The sequence below is a fragment of the Urocitellus parryii genome, chromosome 6, assembly GCF_045843805.1.
Source record: "Urocitellus parryii isolate mUroPar1 chromosome 6, mUroPar1.hap1, whole genome shotgun sequence".
In the NCBI taxonomy this organism is placed as follows: domain Eukaryota; kingdom Metazoa; phylum Chordata; class Mammalia; order Rodentia; family Sciuridae; genus Urocitellus; species Urocitellus parryii.
Genome location: NC_135536.1, coordinates 148182734 through 148202519, shown reverse-complemented (window position 1 = coordinate 148202519; position 19786 = coordinate 148182734). Strand labels below are relative to the sequence as shown.

Sequence of the window (19786 nt, the reverse complement as noted above, 5' to 3'; positions counted from 1 at the left end):
TCCTTAAGACTGTAGATCCTTGGAAATCCTTCTCCAGACTGCTTCAAAAGTAGACCCGAGTGCAGTCTGTACCTTGAGTAAACTACAGCCTTTGAGAATCACTGTTAAGAGGACAGTTTCAGGCCACATCTCACAGTGACATGTGCTAGGTATGACTTGACATTTTGTACGTTGCTTCATCTGCATTATATCAACTACTCTGTAAGAGAAAAAAGCAAACAACACTCTTTTTTCCTCAAATCCATTCACTGGATTTGAATAAAACACCAAACCTTTAACGGCTCAGCTACTAATCCTGCCCATATCCTCAAATCCTCTTTGGTAATTGTTCTTCAGGGCTCTCCCACAGAAGCAGATCTCTGAAATCTTATTCAAGTTTTCTACACCTTAAAAACATTCAAGCAATTTCCAAAAAGTTTTTAAAAAGGGGGGTGGTGGTGGTGGGAGTGGGGGAGCTAATGTTTGAATTATCAATTAGCTAATATTAAAAATATGCAATTTAAAACTTGTGTGATACCCACCAACTTGTGAAACACTCTCTGCCTATTTGGGTACTGGGCTACAAAGACAATTTTCTTTAGTAAAGAAAATAAATGAGAGTGGGGAAATGGGTCTAGATCTAACCCAACCCATTTTAAGAAATTTGCAAGATTTCAATTATTCACATCATTTAGCAGAGACAACAAAAAACTATTTTGATATCATTTGTTTATAAAATTTTTATCTCAATTCCATTAAGTATATAAATACTTAATAAAATAAAATATAATAAAAGGCATAGAACAGTCAAACTTACTTTTAAGTTGCTAACTAATCTAAAACAGCTTAACCAGGGGTCATTGTCCCTCACATAAAACATTTGGTAATGTCTGGAGACAATTCTGGTTGTCACAAATGGAAGAGTGCCATTGGCACTTAGATGGCAGATACGCTGACAGAGATGTCACATTGCCTAGGAGAGTGTCCCTGCCTGCCTCATGATAACAGTTATCTGGCCCCAAATGTAGACGGTGCTGAGACTGAGTAACATATATATATTTTTAAATGTTAGGGTATTAGAAAGCTTATAGAAATTCTAATGTCTGAATAGATAACAATTTTTACTTTTTGAATTCCTGACCTTTAAAACTAGGTAGGTCACACTGAATATATCCAAAAAGGTCCTTTGTTATTCTCTAATTTCTAAGTGACTCTGTAAGAAACTGTTAAATAAAGAAATAGGGCTGGGGTTGTGGCTCAGTGGTACAGTGCTCGCCTAGCACATGCAAGGCCCTGGGTTCGATCCTTAGCACCACAAAAAAATACATAAAAATAAAGGTATTGTGTCCAACTACAACTAAAAAATAAATATTTTTAAAAAAGAAATAACCTAATCATAATATCGTGTCATATGTTAATTTTAAAAAGTATGTGTAATATCATTTGCAATTAAACTTTCATTCCACATAATGCTTAATAATGGACAAAGAAGATATACAACTTTAAAACTGCATTACCGAAGAATTCCATCTTCATGTGTTGAATTAGGTATGACACCATCTGAAGGACTGACAGGTAAATCCACATCTGGTTGTCCAACTTGAGCATACACAGGTTTTGGTTCTAAAAAAATAAATAAATAAAATTTACATTGCGAAGGACTCAACTTTTCTTTTATTTATTTATTTATTTATTTATTAGTTTTCGGTGGACACAACATCTTTATTTTATTTTTATATGGTGCTGAGGATTGAACCCAGTGCCCCACGCATGCCAGGCGAGCACGTTATCGCTTGAGCCACATCCCCAGCCCAGGACTCAACTTTTCAAAACATGAGATAATATAAGCAACTAGTAAAATAACAATAAAAATTCTACAAAACATATGTATTATTCATCAGTAAAATTAAGTTTAGAGAACTTGATGAAGAGCATATACACCACATGTATCAGAGTATATTTTACAGTTAAAAACTCTGAACTCTGAAGTATACAGGTTACATGGCCACTTGTGCTTCCACAGCTTTAGTTGTTAGGAATTGAAAAAAAAAAAAATCTAGATTCTCTAAGGAAGAATAACCAAAGATAACATTAGAGAAAATCCAAGCATTTTTCTTTTAAGATCATCAATATAGTCACCATTCCTCTGATAAAATGTTTTTAAATATCCACATTTGTTACTAAGTTGAGTAAGATGAATGTGAGAGAACAAACTGAGAGACATTAGAAACAAAATCTTTTGAGCAACCAATTTTACAAATCTGTAGATTCTTAGTCTAAGTCCTTATATATAGCCTTAAAGGGCACACTTAAGAAAACACTATTTTTAAAATTTTGAAGCCAATCTAATGCTTCTTTAATACAGAAAAATTCATGCATGCAAAATAATAACTGCATCTTATCTTTTCAAATCTTGCAATTACCTTATTCTGACTGCAAAAAAGTTTTTTTAACTTAGTGTTTTGTTACGCTTACCTGGAAGAGTAGGTGTTTGTTTCTCATTTCTTTCTACTGTAACTTCTTCCACTGTTTTGGACGTGTGATCATCTACATGCTTCACAGGAGTTGAGATAGCCCCAGGTTTAGAAATTCTCTCTTCCTCTCTGCTCCGGAGACTACATTATTAAAATAAAGAATTAAGAATATAAGGTTGATTCTGAAAACCATTTTTGAGAAAAAAGTACAAGAGGCTCGACAACTTAAAAAACGGTGACAAAAGACTTGCTCTAATCTTTAACAAAATGAAAAGTGATTAAAACTAGAATAGCATAACACCACCAAGAACAAATGTTATGTTTGTTATAAAACTGAAAATTGAGAAACAGTCATAATAGCAAAGTTTATTATGGATGTGTTATTCCAAGACTGCCAGAAAGGATCTTATTATTTTATATGGAAAAAAAAATAAACAGTGTTGGGACAATTATCCATAAATTTTTTGAAAGATTAAAACCAAACACATATTAATAATGAAAATAAATTAATTTCAGATGAAATAAAGTCCTATACAACAACAAAAATTTATTTTTTGGTGATGCTGGGTACTGAACTCAGGAGAACTCTAGATATATATTATATCACCATCCCTTTTTATTTTTTATTTTGAGACCGGGTCTAGCCAAGTTGCCCAGGCTCGTCTCCAACTTGTGGTCCTCCTGCCTCAGCTTCTTGAGTCACTGGGATTACAGACATGAGCCATCATGCCGGGCTCTAAACAAAAAAATTTAAAACTGAAATCAAGAAAGGAAGGCCTTTAAGATTAAGACTCATTGCCCAAAAGCCATGGTATACCAACAAAGATGATTACATAAAAAATGAAATCAAAAGACATGCAAATGTTGGGGGAAAATATACACATTGAGCTGAGCCAAATAAAAGTTGTTTTTAAATTCAAACAGATGAATAACAATTTCATATAGTTTGGTCAAACATAAATAGCAAGAGTTCATCATTAAGATTATAGATTGAGCTAACAAATATCTAAAAATTTGATATTTAGAAAAATAAATAACTGTATCAGTCAAGTAACTGAAGAGAAAAAAGGACAAAACACTAGAAAAAGGCAATTCACCAAAAGAGATATACAAACAATAAATATAGAAACACATTCAACCTCACTAGTAACTAGGGAAATGCAAACTAAAATAATTAGAAATCACCTTGTCACTCATGAGAATTTTCACATGATAAGAAAAAGGAAGGAAAGGACATGGAGCAACAGACACATAATTATGGTAAAACTGTACAAGTATTGAGAAGGCAATATGGGAGTTATTTATCAAAATAAAAAATGCAAACATGTTAAATACTGTAATTCCACAAACAAAACAATAAAAACTATGTATCCACCAAAAGTTTTCCCAGAAAAATATGAATTATAAAAGTTGAACTAAGAAATATATATATGTACATTAAAAAGAGCAATACATTTCCTTTAAATAAAAATATAAAACAAGACCTATCATTACTTTTTGTAATGACCTATGATTTTACAATGAGTTCTTTCAACCTCTAAAAAACGAAATAATTAGTCTCCTAATTATCTCAGACTACAGAAAAACTTAAGAAGCTCTCCAATTTGATTAAAAAACCCTTTATTATTTCCAAACACATGTAGTAATACAGAGAACCATATCCTAACAGCCCATGTATTTTCAACAAGTGTCAATATTCAATTATCAATGTAATCATTACAAATCTTACTACTCAAACCTTGATGATGATAGTACAGAGAGAAAACAATCGTTTTCCTTATGAATGGGGACAAAAAAACAATCTAAATAAAATACCAGCTAAGGGAATATTATTAGAAGATTATTATATCAGGGTAACTACAAGAGTGTAGAAGTAGTTCAACATTAGGAAATTTATTAGTATATTTCATTTATATATATTATAGAAAAATCTTAATACTGGTTGAAATAGGCATTTGAGAAAATTCAGTAGTCTTTTCTAATTAAAAACCATCAATAAGTACAACCAGAGAAATGAAAAGTTGTGATCCATTTGTGTACAATTAAAAAAAATCAATAAAAGCAAAGAAACAGGTAATATTATTAAAGAGACTATTTTCTAAAACCAAAAGTGAGCATCCTATTACACAAGGAAATGCTCAATGTACTTATAACAAAATTATAAATAAGTAAATATACAGAGATAGTCTGTAAACATTACTATTATTCACTATAATTTAAAGACTCAATTATAATCATGAAATAATGGGCCTAAAATATTTGGCAAAATTAGCATGAAATACTAAAACATTATTTGAATTTAGATAATTATGTTTTAAAAATTCAATAAATTTTTGCAATAGCATCAACAAAACTTGATTAAAATTAAAAGGTGAAAGTATATCAGTAATAATAGCATTAAAGGACTGGAGATGTGACTGTCATAATAATATGCTTAGTATATACAAGGTCTTGGGTACGATTCCCAAAACCACAAAAAAATAAATTTAAATGTTAAAAAATGGGGGAGAGTGAAGGGAAGGAAATAATACTGGTGATTGAAATGTAAAAAAACTAGGTTATACACATTCATGAATATGTCAAAATAAACCCCCACTAAAAATTAAATAAATAGCATTGAAAATTCTAAAACTCCTCGAGAAAATTCATATGGTAGTTTTTTTTTTGTTTTTTGGGGGGTTTTTTTTGGTACTAGGGATTGAACCCGGCAGTGCTTAACCACTGAGCCACATCCCCAGACATTTTTTAATATTTTATTTAGAGATAAGGCCTTACTAAGTTGCTGAGGCTGGCTTTGAACTTGTGATCATCCTGCCTCAGCTTCTCAACTCGTTGGGATTACAGGTATGTGCCACTGTGCCTGGCTGAAATTTTGTATATCTTTAGACTAGTAGAAACCTTCATAAGCAGGCACAAATTAAGAGGTCATGAAGATAAAAATATAAATGCACAGTAAAAGACATTACAAAAACTCCTATTCACAATACTTGTTGAAAGTACTAGGGATGAAAAAAGGAAAAATAACAACACAAGAGAAAAAATGAGAAATGAACAAATGATTTTACTCAGGAAGAAATCCAATGACCAATAAATTTATAAAAATTTTATGATCAATTCAAAATAAGGAATTATGATTTTCCAACCATCAGAATGGTAAGAATGGGATTCTGAAAATAAGTAGTCTCACACATTACTTTTGGAAAGAAATTATATCCATTAAAGTTTTTAAATAACAAAAACACTCTTTCACCACTTTAGAATTAAAAAATGCCAATATATAAAATCATGAACAAAGATGCTGACTGCAATGCTGTTTGCACAAAACTTAGAAACAGACTTCATTAATATGGAAATGTTTTTATCAAAAGAACAAACTGGAAGGATGTTCACCTTGTATTGTTAAACTGAAACAAGCTGGCTGGGAAATAACTACAGATCCTGATCTTTTTTAATTTTGGGGGGTGTGGGGAAGGAAACAGTTGGGAACAAAACACTATTCTTCTCTGGCATCCTTTACACCATACTTCACATCTGGCAAGCTTTATTAACTAGGAAAGAAAAAAAAAGTGGTTGGGGATATAAATATTCCTACTTATTTTGCTCATAAAATCTTCTCTTGTGGGATACTAAAACACTGGTGTCTTTTTTTTTTTTTTTTGGTAACAAGGATAGAACCCAGAGGTGCTTTACCATTTAGCCACATATCTGTCCCCAGTTCTTTTTCCATTTTTTATTTCGAGACAGGGTCTTGCTAAGTTACTTAGGGCCTTGATAAGTTGCAGACACTGGATATGAACTTGCGATCCTCCTACCTCAGCCTCCCAAGACACTGGGATTACAGGTGCGCACCACTGCATGTGGCAAGGCCCTCCTGCTATCTTAAAGCAATCTTCACATATGTGGTAGGAGCATTTCACCTACAATGTCTCAAGAAACAGTTGAGTATTAAGTATCTTCCATCTAGACACTATTCCAAACTGAGCTACATTCCCTCCACCTTAGACTGGAACCTTCCAACACAAAATTGAAGCTTAACTGGGAATTTAGCTCTATGGGAGGAAAATTACTTTTAAGAAGTCTGATGGAAAGAGTGGGGAGCTCTGCAAATTTCCTTCTTAGGAAAGTTCTAGTTTAACATAGAAAGTGGATTCTAATCTCTCAATGAGACACTTTAGCCTTTGGGATCAATAAATTTAAATTTGTATTTATTAAACTCATTACCAACCCACAAGATATTTGCTATTTCTGTGAAACTCCAGTTTCTTAACCTAAGTTTATACCTCATTAACTCTACAATTCTGATTCACACTGACCAATGACATTGAATGCTAAATATTAACACTTAGCATTAACTGTTGTCAAGCAAAGGGCCTTTTCTACAACCTCACCCATCTCTCATAACTGGTGTTACCTGAATAGAACAAAATTATAGCTCACGGTTGCTAGGAAAGCTGGGCCTCTGATCACAGAAGCAAACTGCTTCAGTTCCACTCAGTGTGAGCCTAAATAAAAGATCACACTCAATTAATGCAACTCTTAATATTTTCCAATTTTCTTTCTCACATACTGCATATAGGTAGTATTGTCAATGTGAATCCAAAACATGTCTGATCTACTAAAAACAATTTTTCCCCTTATGGTTCTTTACATTGTGTTAAGGACATATTTAAAGAGAATATTTAAATGTAATATTGAAAATATTCAAAAGAAAAAAAAAAACCCAAACCCTATATGATGCTAAATGTCTACACAAGTGTAGACAAAGATTCGATTCAACTGTAGGAAGAATCAGGGTTGGAGTTGGTGGGTTAGAGCTATTTTACTTGTTTTTATTGATAAGCACATTGTTTTTAAAATTGAAGATACTATTAAAATTAGTTACAGTGAACATTTTGGGAGCAAATTTTTGCCACACACACACACATCAGATAGAGCACTAATCTGCAGGAAATATAAAGAACTCAAAAAACTTAACACTAAAAAACCAAACAACCCAATCAATAAATGGGCTAAGGAGATGAACAGACACTTCTCAGAAGAAGATATTAAATCAACCAATGAATGTATGAAAAAATGTTCAACGTCTCTAATAATTAGAGAAATGTAAATCAAAACTACTCTAAGATTTCATCTCATGCCAGTCAGAATGGCAGTTATCAATAATACAAGCAAGAATAAGTACTGGCGAGGATGTGGGGGAAAAGGTACACGTATACATTGCTGGTGGGACTGCAAATTGGTGCAACCAATCTGGAAAGCAGTATGGAGATTCCTTAGAAAACTTGGAATGAAACCACCCTTTGACCCAGCTATCCCACTCCTTATACCCAAAGGACTTAAAATCAGCATACTACAGTGACACAGCAACATTACTGTTTAATTCACAATAGCTAAACTGTGGAAGCAACCTAGATGTCCTTCAATAAAAGAATGGATAAAGAAACTGTGTTATATATACACAATGGAATATTACTCAGCATTAAAAGAGAATTAAATTATGGCATTTGTAGGTAAATGGATGGAGTTGGAGAATATCATGCTAAGCAAAGTAAGCCAATCCCAAAAAACCAAAAGCCAAATGTTTTCTCTGATAAATAGTTGCTGATCCATAATGGGGAGGTGGGGACATGGGAAACATGGAGGAATTCTGATTGGGCAAAGGGCAGGGGAGAAGAGGGGGTGGGGCATGAGGGCAGGTAACATGGTGGAATCAAATGGATATCATTACCATAGATATACTAGGATTGCACATATGGTGCAATGCTACATTGTGTACAACCAGAGAAATGAAAAGTTGTGCTACAATTATATATAATAAATCAAAATGTATTCTGCTGTCATATAGACCTAATCAGAATAAATAAATAAAATTAAAGGAAAGATTTTCTCTTTTGTGATATATTTATTATGAACTAAAAGTTATTAGCCTTTAAGAATATTTCATATAAATGAAGCTCACATCATTCTAGAAAATTTTGCATATAATTAATATTTGGAAAACTACTGCTCCTTTTCATGCATTTCCATTATCTACCAAAAGATGGAAGCATTATTCAATAATACATGAAGATGCAAAGCAGTACAATTTAACAGAATTATACAGTGAGTTGCTTAGGCAATTCACAATTTTCTAGAACCCACATTGAATGAAGTAAAAAAATCCATTAATAAATTTAAATGAACCCAATATCTAAAATGTTCCTTATCATGTAAATATAAATAATTAATGAATAAAGTATATTATGTTTTCTTGTCCGTACTCAAGTCTTCAGAATCCAAGGGGCATTTTCATGTTTACAATACAGCTTGATTTGGGAATCAATTCCTTTCTTTCTCTTTTTTTCCCCCCAGTGCTACTGGGGATTGACCCAGTGCTGCTTCCTGTATGCTAGATGAGCCACATACTTAACCCAATATATTTCAGTTTGAACTAACCACATTTCAAATGCTCAACAGCCACATATGGCATTAGTGGCTTTGGTCTTAGACAATATAGATCTAAAGTTACAGTGTAGAACAAAATAAATAACTTTTTCCAAATACTTGAGATGTTACCTTATGAGCAGATGTGATTACAAATACAAAACCAATTTATATCCATGAAATTAATCTACAATTAGCAGAGACTGCTGAAAGAAAAACTGTTGAGATTGTGAACACTTACTTTCCCCCCAAACTTTCTTTACATAATTCTTTCCTAATGGCTGTAATAATACTGAAGCATAAAAAAGTTAAAAGCTTTAAACTGTGAGGATAGCTGATTTTATATGAAAATCATATGTATTCTAATCAGACTCATGTTTATCTACTACACTCTGTCTACTAGTAGGCCAGATGGAAACTCAATGCATTTTAATGGACCTTAAGACCTTCTTATGGGCATTTTTGATTTTCCTCAGAAGGATAGAGACAAGTTTTTAATTTTTAACCTGAACATATCAATCTAATGGTAATGACCCATTTTTCTAGAGACTTTAAGAGGCTGGTTAAAACACTTAAAAGGATGGTTGTTTAAAATGGAGTAGAAATGTATCTGAGGAGAATTTTTACAATTCTAATAATAAGAATCATTGGAAGCAGCCTTCTTTAACCTCCGATTGTGTTAACAGAGTAATAGAGTGTTTAACATACTCAAGGAGATCAATGAGAGGTAATACAGCTTTAAGAGAAAAACTGCAGCCCCGCCCCCATGTCAAACAACTGTTTGGAGCCAGTTAGTACAAGCAGAGGGCAGAAGGCAGAGTGACCTAAGAAGATGTGCAGGAGAGGTGTCTTCCCTCAACATGCTCCTGCAGCACACACTGGGCATGAGAACTCAATGGTCGGCAAATTGCCCCAACCTTTGTAGTGCAATGTCTCTAATGAGATACCTCCCCATCAGTGGCTTTCCCAAGTACTTCAGAGGGCGAATACCACTTAAGTTCATCTGTTGACCCTCTACAGCAAATTCTCTGTCATACATCGAGCCAAGGTAGTGCCCTTTCAGAGAAAGCTGGGATCCCATCCCTGGGCATGGGTGGAGCTATCTCTTACCTTGGCATTGTCTCAGCACCAATGGTAGTGATTTTGTTACTTGCTATCTATGGCTCTTACATTCTTAAGATTTCTCTTTACTTCTTACTACCCAATCCTTCATCACTCTAATAACCTGCTGTTTAATTTCTTTACAATAATCTTTCTCTATTCACAGACACTGTACTATTTTCTAATACATCTTGATTAATAAAATATACCAGGCTGCCCATTCAACTTATTGAGGTCCTATGCAACTCAATGAGACTCTGTCTCTAAATAAAAATACAAAAAAAGGCCCGGGGATGTGGCTTAGTGGTTAAGTGCCCCTGAGTTAAACACTTGGTACCAAAAAAATAAAATAAAATAGACCGTGCTGGGCATGATGATGCACACCTGTAATCCCAACTACTTGGCTGGGGCAGAGAATCATAAGATTCAGGTCAGCCTCAGCAATATCAAGATCTTGTCTCACCATAAAAAGGATTGGGAATATAGCTTAGTGGTAGAGAGCCACAGAGCTCAATCCTCAGTACTGCTTTAAAAAAAAAAGAAAAAAGTTTTCAAATTTTTGAACCTACTTGCTTTCTTCAGTCTTGGATATAAATTCTATAAATGACAAAAAGATCATGCCTAGCTTGTTCATGCATTTATAATCATGCACTGATGATATACATGAGGTTTCAACAAAAAATTTGGTAAAAGACAAATCAGTAGGACAAAGTCCAAATTACTGACTTATTGAAAAAGAAAACTTTTCAACCTTCCATACAGAAACTGCCATCTGTTAAAACTCAAAACCCACCATTGGTCAAGTTGTAATAAACAAAGACATAAGAAAGAAGAAATCAATCAGTTTATTAACTCCATTGAGATAATTAATCATATCCTTTCTACCTAGTCCTTTCTTTCAAAGAAAGGAAAATAAGAGGGGGGAAAATGATGATGACAACTCACAAAAAGAAAATGCAGTAGTACCTACGACACCAAGTTAATTATCAGTAGTAGTATACATAATTCTTGTTTAGAGTAAAGCACCAATGTAAAAGGATTAAAACCAAAGATCAGTAAATTTTTTTTCAAATTAAAATCTGAAATTCAGTCAGAAAAATGATAACTCCTCCACATGTGAAACATTAAAAGAGGTTCAAGTGACCTATTAGGATGTTTCAATAATACCTTTTAACCTATTGGCAAAGCTAAATATATATTCCAGAGAAAACTAAGCAATACGGAGCAGGAGCAGGAACAGTATATAGTGTGATTAAAGAATATTTGTATCTTTCTAGTAATCGTTTCTTAAAAAAAAAAAAAAAACTATTAAAGGTGAAGAAAGGTATATAAATAAAAGAACAAAAAAAAAAAAAAAAAAAAAAACTAGGTCCTCTCTAAGCCAAGATTTCTCTAATTTAAGAAGATACATTATATGGCCTATGTGTACATATATTAAGACTTAAAAGGCACTCTTAGAAAATGAATAATAAGATCAGGAATGAGTTTTAGTCCCCAAATATATTATCTTAATTTGGCTCAACACCTGGATTTAAGATAGAAATTTCTCATTCATGAAATTCAGCTTTACTATCAACGTATTTACTGTAACATAAACCTTATCCATGCTGACACCACTATACTCAGAATTTAGTGGAGGTGTTTCTCTTCAGAGGAACAAACAATGAGTAAAGAAAATATGTAAGATGTTTACAAAGTTTCAATCTTTTATAAACACTGCTTTCAAGTAGTGAGAAACAACTACTTTTACAGAATGGATATACTAAATAAAATGTTGATTTTGTGTAATTGTTAAAAACACATTTCTCTCTCTTTTTTTTTTTTTTTTGGTGGTGCTGGGGATTGAACCCATCGCCTTGTGCATGAGAGGCAAGCACTCTACCAACTGAGCTATATCCCCATTCCCAAAAACACATTTCTTTAAAACTTTACACACAGCTTAGGCCTTAGATGAGCTTTGCCAGCTTCATGGAATGACTAGGTACAAGTAAATCTCGACAATACAAGTTTTTGCAATTCAATCTTATCAGAAAAATGATAAGTCTGAGCTTTTATTGTGATAGAACTTTTTCAGTATTGTTCCCACTATGATTAATAAGTAGCATCATACTCACTTGTATAAAAAAGTTTATAGCACAGAAAAAAAGGCAAACATATTCTTCTTCCAGGGGGAAAAGTCAAAATGCATCTACTAAAGTAACTATAAATACTAGAAGAATATAATATAACCATGCAGAATCTAGAACATATTCTGCAAATCAAACACTTCCATATGCCGGGACTAAAGTGAGAAGAGTAAAACTATCTTTTCAGTGATACCCACTCAGCAATCACTAGAGGCAGTGCCACCATCAACTACGAATGCTCTCAGTATTCTCATCTCCTTAGAGTCTATCCAAGCCATGGCCCCAGAATGGGCTCTGAAACAATACTAAGTAAAATACAAAGAGCAAACAAGTCCAGTCACATACATCAAGGCATAGACTGGCTAACTTTTTCTGTAAATGGCTCCCTTGGTCATACAGTTTCTGTCACAACTTCTCAATTATGTCATTAAAGGAATAATTTAAATAAAAATTATTTATAAAACCAGGCTGGATTTAGTTCATAGGCCATAGTATGCCAATTCATATTATACTGAACAATGAAGGTACTTTGTTCATCTAATAAAAATGAAGAACAAGTGTACATGTTTTTCTCATTCTCTTCCATGCTTATCCTCTGAGAAAAGAAAACTTTAGTTGGTCATGACACAATGGTAACTACTTGTAGACTTTTGTTCCTTGAAGATTAAATAGCACTTAATCCACTTTCTTCCTTCTCTGTATTAGTAAAGTCAAAGATTTGGGTCAAAAGGCCAAGAGTTTTAATCCTGGCTCCAATCCCTTTTCACACACTAGATCAAAACTTTTCTCATGGAGACAAAGACAGTTTTGTATCATTTCTTTAAACATCATAATTTAATAACATTTGAAACACATTTTATACAAACAAAACTAAATAAAAGACTACATGGAAGTTACATGATGTTTATTATACCAGTATTTTATTCTTACAGTGTATTCAAATTGTTTCTCAAAACTAAGGTACTTTCTAAACTAAAATTCCATGGTTTCTAAATGTTAACATTAATTTTGGGGTGCTTTAAATAACCAGTAATACTATTCTGTATTTTGCCTGTGGACAGGTTACTCAATTTTTAGGAATTACATTTTACCATAATTTGAGAAGAACTTGAAGACTTTTGCTATCCTTTGAAGTACTCTCTTTTCTTTCACATGCTACCTTTTTAAACCAGTAGATTCCAAATTTGATAGAATACAAGGAGGATGATACCAGGAGCTTAAAGAAAAGCATTTCTTCTCTATCTCATTTGAACTGACAGTAGGCCCCAGGACATTATGTTTTTAAAGGCTTTGGTGTCACCCATGAAAATATTTAAGGTTCCTAAAAGAAGTAAAACACTGAGAAAATATGAGGATAGTTAATTTTCAGAAGATAATACCCCTTCAACTTTCAAGTTAAGGTTGTAAATGCCATGAGTGTAGGAAAAAAAATTAAAAAACAAAATAGGTATCAAAAAGAAATTTCTGAGATTTGGAATTTGTGTATAATCAAATAAAGCGGCCAAATTTTTGATCTTCTGATTAATTTTTTTTTTTAAATTTTTGGTAGTTGTAGATGGACAGAATGTATTTATTTGTTTTTATATGGTGCTAAAGATTGAATCCAGTGCCTCACAAATGCTAGGCAAGTGCTCTGTCACTGAGCCACATCCTTAGCACCTGATTAATAGTTTTTTTAAAGGGCAAAATTATGCCCAAACTGCTTGATATTACCATGGTTTCTAAGTGTGAGAAATGTGTTAAAATTATAGCTACTCCCATGAATCATCAAAGGTGTTAGTTATATCACTGTGTATGTGTTGTGGCAGTAATCCCTTTCCTGATAGCAATCCTGCTGAATCAGGTAGTTTTTCAGAATTGATATATTATCTTTAGAATCAATATACATTATCTTTCAGTGGTTTAAAATAATTAACAGATTAAAAACTGAAATTAATTTGAAATTTACAAAGAATCAGCTTCACAAGTATCTAAATACTATATAATACAATATAATAGCAAAGACATCCACAGGTGTTACTTGTTATCTTCTTCTCTTATTAGCTCTATTTTAGTAGAAAGTTAAACACCTTGGTGAATATATAGAGTTTAACAACTGTATCACTATGGTTTGTGATAACTTTTTTAAAAGCTCTCTCCTGGCTAGATACTGCTCCTCTCTCCATTTACTTCTCTTCTGCCTCCTCAATTTCCTAAAGCAATATGCTTCCTGAAGTTACAGAAGTCATTAAAATTGCTAAGAGGACCAATAAGGAGAGAAGGCTAAGATTTGGACCACAGGAAGCATAGCCTTCTCTCCTTATTGGTCCTCTTAGCAATTTTAATAACTTCTGTAACTTCAGACAATACTACCATACAGACAAATTTCAAAACTATACATCTAATCGTACACTGAATCTTCAGTTCTGGACCTGAGTTTATCTTCCCAGCTTTACTGAGCTGTAACTGAAAAATAAGACCACATATATTTAAGGTATATATGTGCTGTTTTTTTTTAATATATATTTTTTAGTTGTAGATGGACACAATATCTTTATTTATTTATTTTTATGTGGTGCTGAGGATTGAACCCAGGGCCTCATGCATGCAAGGTAAGTGCTTTACCACTGAGCTACAACCCCAGCCCACATGTGCTGTTTTGACATATCTATAATTATGAAATGATGACCACAATCAAGATAATTAACATTATCTGTCCCCTCACAGATACCTATTTTCATGATGAGCACTTAAGATCTACTCTTTTAGTAAATTTCAAGTATATATTAAATATATTGCCACACTGTATATCAGGTTTCCGCAAGTTACGTCATCTTATAACTAAAACTTTATACCCTTTGACCAACATCTTCCCATTTCTCCCTTACGCCTTTTACTCTCTATTTCTGCATTCAACATTTTTAGATTCCACATATAAGTGAGATCACACAACATTTTTTTTTCTGTGTCTAGCTTATTTCACTTAGTAACACATCCTCTAAGTTCATCTATGATGTTGTTACAGATGGCAGAATTTTCTTCTTCTTTAAGACCAAATAATATTCCATTGCATATATACACACTTATTTTTACTCATTTATCCACTGCTGGACAGAGTGATTCCATATCTTTGCTACTGTGAATAATGCTGCAACCAACATGGGAGTGCAGATCTCTCTTCAGGATAGTGATTTTATTTCTTGAAAAGTAGGATTACTGAATTTTTTTTTTTTTAATTATTTGCTTTGGTAGTACTGGGGATTGAACCCAGGGGAACTCTACCATTTAGCTATACTCCCAGCACTTTTTATTTTATAGTCTGCTAAGTGGCTGAGGCTGGTCTTGAACTAGCAATCCCCCTGTCTCAGCTTCCTGAGAAGCTGGAATTAGATGTGTGTGACATCATACCCAGCCTATTTTTAATTTTGGGGGAACCTCTACACTATTTTCCATAAACGTTATATCAATTTATATTCCTACTAACAAATGTATAAAGGCCCCCTTTTCTCCAAAACTGTCTATATGGCTCTGGGTCCATATTTTTAAATTGCTCCAGATTTACATATGGTTTACTATTATAGGTCAAATGGCAGGCTAGAAAGCCCTGGGAATATCCAGAAATTGTAGCAAAATGATGCATATGTATGCACATGTGCATTTCTTCTTAAGCAAAAGATCATAATCTTATTCAGACTTTCATATGTATATGTGACCACAAATTAAGATAAACTCAGATATGTCACACACAAATCACATACCAGACCCATTGAATACCAGGCAAGGTATTTTTAAAAGGAAAAACAAAGTCTAGAATAATCTATTAAAAGATTTTTACCATGGCTAACCTTACAAAGGAGTAGATTTCTGAAGCTTGCTAGCATCTTCTAAAGTAAATAGGTTGGCAAACTGCATATGTGGGCCATTGTTTTAAATAAATAAATAAAATTTTGGGACATAGCCATGCACCCATGCATTTACATACTGTCTATAGTTGCTTTTGTGATATAAACACAGAATAGATACTGTACAGCTTGCACGCCTAAAATATTTATTATTTGGCCCTTTAAAAGAAAGTATAGTTTCCATCTGTTCTTTTCGATAAAAAATGTCTAAACTAAGGATGAAAAACAGACCTAATATTAAATAATCAAAAGAAAATCTATCTTCTCATTTTATTGCTTATTATAGATGCATGTATGAAGAAAACAATCATTTTATTTTAAACAATAGAGTGTTATTACCTGCCATTACTGGGCTGCTGTGGAGAGTGTCTGGAATGATCAGAGGGCTCTGATCGTTGGTCAGGAGATCGTGACCGGCTGCGTCGAGGATGCCTGTCATGTGAGCGACCGGAATGATCTGATGCTAGTGACTGAATTTCTGAAATGTCTGTTAAATAAAAGGGTATTATTTAATTTTCCATGAAATGATGTACAGTCAAGTATTAAGACACTCCAGTGATATTGGAAATAAGGTAAGCATAATTTTGTACAAAATGACACTAATTTCATCAGCTAATGATTAGATCAACAGTGATGAGCTGCTTACAGAGAAAAGAAAACCTATATGGAGATGTAATATTTAAATTCTGAAGGTATCTGGTTTGTAGAAAATTAACATATCACTCAAATATGTCAAGTCTTTCCAGTAGTTTAATAAAAAGTCATTTGGGACCCTCCAAACAGAACTATACTCACCATCTCTTTCAGATGCATTAGCAGAATGAATACTGTCGGAAAGATCAGGGACATTCAATAGAGTGGCCCGTTCATCTCTTTGAACTACCATTTTTAACTTGCCTTTAGACCTTTCTATTAATGTCTTTGCATCTGTCAATGACATATTTTCTGTCACAGTACCATTTATCTGCAAGAGAAAAGATACTACAGAAGTAAATAACAAAAGTACAAATGTTCATTCTGTTATAAACAGAAATATCCAAACTACTCATTGACTAGTTGTAAGAACCAAAATATTCCCCTTATTTTTCTAAATCATCAAATTATTCCACCTTCTGAAATGATAAAAATTTTTATTACACTGTTGTTCTGTTGGATAAACTCAAATTAGTATTCCCTAACCCCTTCCCAAAGTCTGTCCCATCCTAACTTATAAACAAACAACTAAACATTTCAATATCTGGAGAAATTATCAAAACCACTCAATGTATAACTGAACAGACATCTCTATCTACCAAGTACCTACTGCCAATGAATGATATATATTTACAAACTTTATTCTCTCCATAGCTAAAATATTATTGTTGACATGTAAGAATGGACAGGGGCAATCTGGGTCACTCTCCCCAAACACAGATTTTTAATTTTCTTTGGCTAAATTAATTCAAACAGGAGTAAAGGATGGGTAATCTAGGATCTGTTTTTCAGTTTGGTTCATTAAAATATAAGAATATGACTATACCTTCAATACAACATCACCTTCTTGAATATTGCCATCTCTTGCTGCCAAACTATCTTGTGAAATTTCCTTTACAAATATATGGCTGGCCAATCGAAGACCGTATTCTGGAATAATATATTTAAATGTCTTTAGTGTAAAATATTAAAACACATAAGTAGAGTTTAAAATATCAGCATAATAATCACTGCAAAAACAGATTTTTAAAGAATAATCAATGTACATAAATTATTCTTGGTTACCTTGCAAAAAGACTTTTACTTTTATCACATAAAGTTTGAAATGTCAATGTGAAAACAAACTGAAAATGTGTGGTTCAAAGAAAAAACTGACACCCTATGTTCTCATTTTACTGAAATAGAGAGTCCCTGAAGAGAACACCATTTCTTTCTGATCATGTATTGACACAGCACTGGTTTCTGAGAAAGTTAAAAGAAATATAATTCTAAAAAAGTGAACTGCTTCATCAGACTTGAAGAACTTTGGGAAAGTTTGAAGGTTTTATTGATGGATATTATCAAGCATAAACTATTTTTGTTTTTCCCAGCTCACAGAGCAAAACTATTTCTGATCCTATATACCTGATACTAGGAAGATATACTCAGACCATTAGCTTATGCTACTATATATTAATACAACTGTTCACAACCAGCCTGGCAAGTGTGAACAGGAGTTAAAATGCTAGACTTCCCCTTTATATAGCCAACAAAGTATCCAAGAGTGAGGCAACATTGTGTCTGCTGGTGAGGAAGTTACCAGGAAGAGTCCAGAACTTTCTGGTTCTTAAAAAAGCTTTATAAAATGTATTTTTTAAAGAATAAGACCAACAACTAAAATCATCAGTGTAGTGTCAATAGGAAAAGAGATGTCCTTGGTTCTATAAGGAGAAAAAGAAGGACTCTAAGTGTTACTGCATTAAAAAACAAAAACAAACACACATACACAAAACCCCAAACACACATGAAGCAAAATTTTGAAAACTAAGATGGAAAACAGAAAATTGTTTTTATTCTGAAATAAAATTAGCAGGCTTGTTACTCAAGCATCTAAAAGTACCATCAGCTACAATTTAACATAAGATAAATATACTAAGTGCTCACAAGCAGGAAAAGATCCAAGGTGAAAAAAGAAAATGACGTTTTAGGGAATTAGGCAAGGAACTGTGCTCTGGAAATGGTCATTAAATTACAAAATATAGCACTGATTAAAAGACTGTTCTTCAAGATTAAAACTTACAAATCACCATTATTATACGTGATCCCAAAATATCCCCCTAGATATTATCAGTTAACCCAAGTATTTCTTTGGATATAAATTCAATAACTATGTTTCAGGCACTATAAATAAAACAGCATATGAGAGACATTCCCAGTCCTGTGGCAACGATAGAGCCAGTGGAGAAAAACAAGTTACCACAGCAATTAAAAGTGCTATAAAGAGTTCAAATAGTAGAAATAAATGTAGGGTCTTGCATTAAGTGGGGGGACAGAGGGCAGAGATGGTCTCTTCAAGAAAGAAATACTAAAACTTTGCCAAAGAAATACTAAAACTAAATATGAAGGCTGTTTTTGTGTACAGGGAATTGGGGGTGTTGGTAGAACAGTTAAAAACAAATGCATCATAAAGTATGAAGGAAAAAAACCTGGCGTGTGTGTGTATATATATATCTCCTAGGTCTGGTATAGCTGTAACTGAAAAATAACAAAGAGTCAAAAGAATAAGACAGAAACATCACAAAACAATCTACAGAACCCACTGAAAGAGATCCAGGGCATAGTCATGAGAATAAACAAAACCACTAAAGAGACAGTGGTGGCCTGGAAAAGGGCAATGGCAGTAAAGACAGACAAAAGTAGAACAGAAAAGAGTAGCATTTAGGAAGTTAGAATACATTCATAATGCATAGGTTATGGTTTGGATATGAGGTGTTTCACAAAAGCTCATGTTTATGCAGGAATATTCAGAGGAGAAATGATTGAAATGTAAGAGCTGTAATCTATCAGCCCATCCTAGTTTGAATGAATTGACTAGGTAGTGACTGTAGACTGGTAGGGCATGGCTGAAGGAGGTGGAGGACTACTGACAGGCCCTAGAAGGACACATCTCCCTATGGCCTGCCCTTTCCACCCCCACCTCTGCTTCCGGACCCCTGCTATGAGCTAAGCAGCTTTCCTCCAATGACTCTCCCCATTTCTTTGGGCTCAAATAAATGGAATCAGTCATCTATGGACTGAAACCGTGAGCCTCAAAAAAAGTTTTCCTCCTCTAAGTTATTCTTGGGTATTT

The 19786-nt window shown here is 33.4% G+C and overlaps 1 protein-coding gene across 8 annotated transcripts in view; it reads right to left on the bottom strand.

The window, feature by feature from the left end:
* Positions 1-19786, bottom strand: part of Tjp1 (tight junction protein 1) — a 230210-nt gene that overhangs the window by 29837 nt on the left and 180587 nt on the right. For all 8 annotated transcript variants that reach the window (XM_077800270.1, XM_077800271.1, XM_026406956.2 and 5 more), the window contains 5 exons: positions 17504-17607; positions 16780-16948; positions 16324-16471; positions 2455-2594; positions 1497-1602 (listed from right to left, as the gene is read on the bottom strand). In XM_077800270.1, the coding sequence (XP_077656396.1) occupies positions 1497-1602; positions 2455-2594; positions 16324-16471; positions 16780-16948; positions 17504-17607 (667 nt within the window). The remainder of the gene's footprint in view (positions 1-1496; positions 1603-2454; positions 2595-16323; positions 16472-16779; positions 16949-17503; positions 17608-19786) is intronic.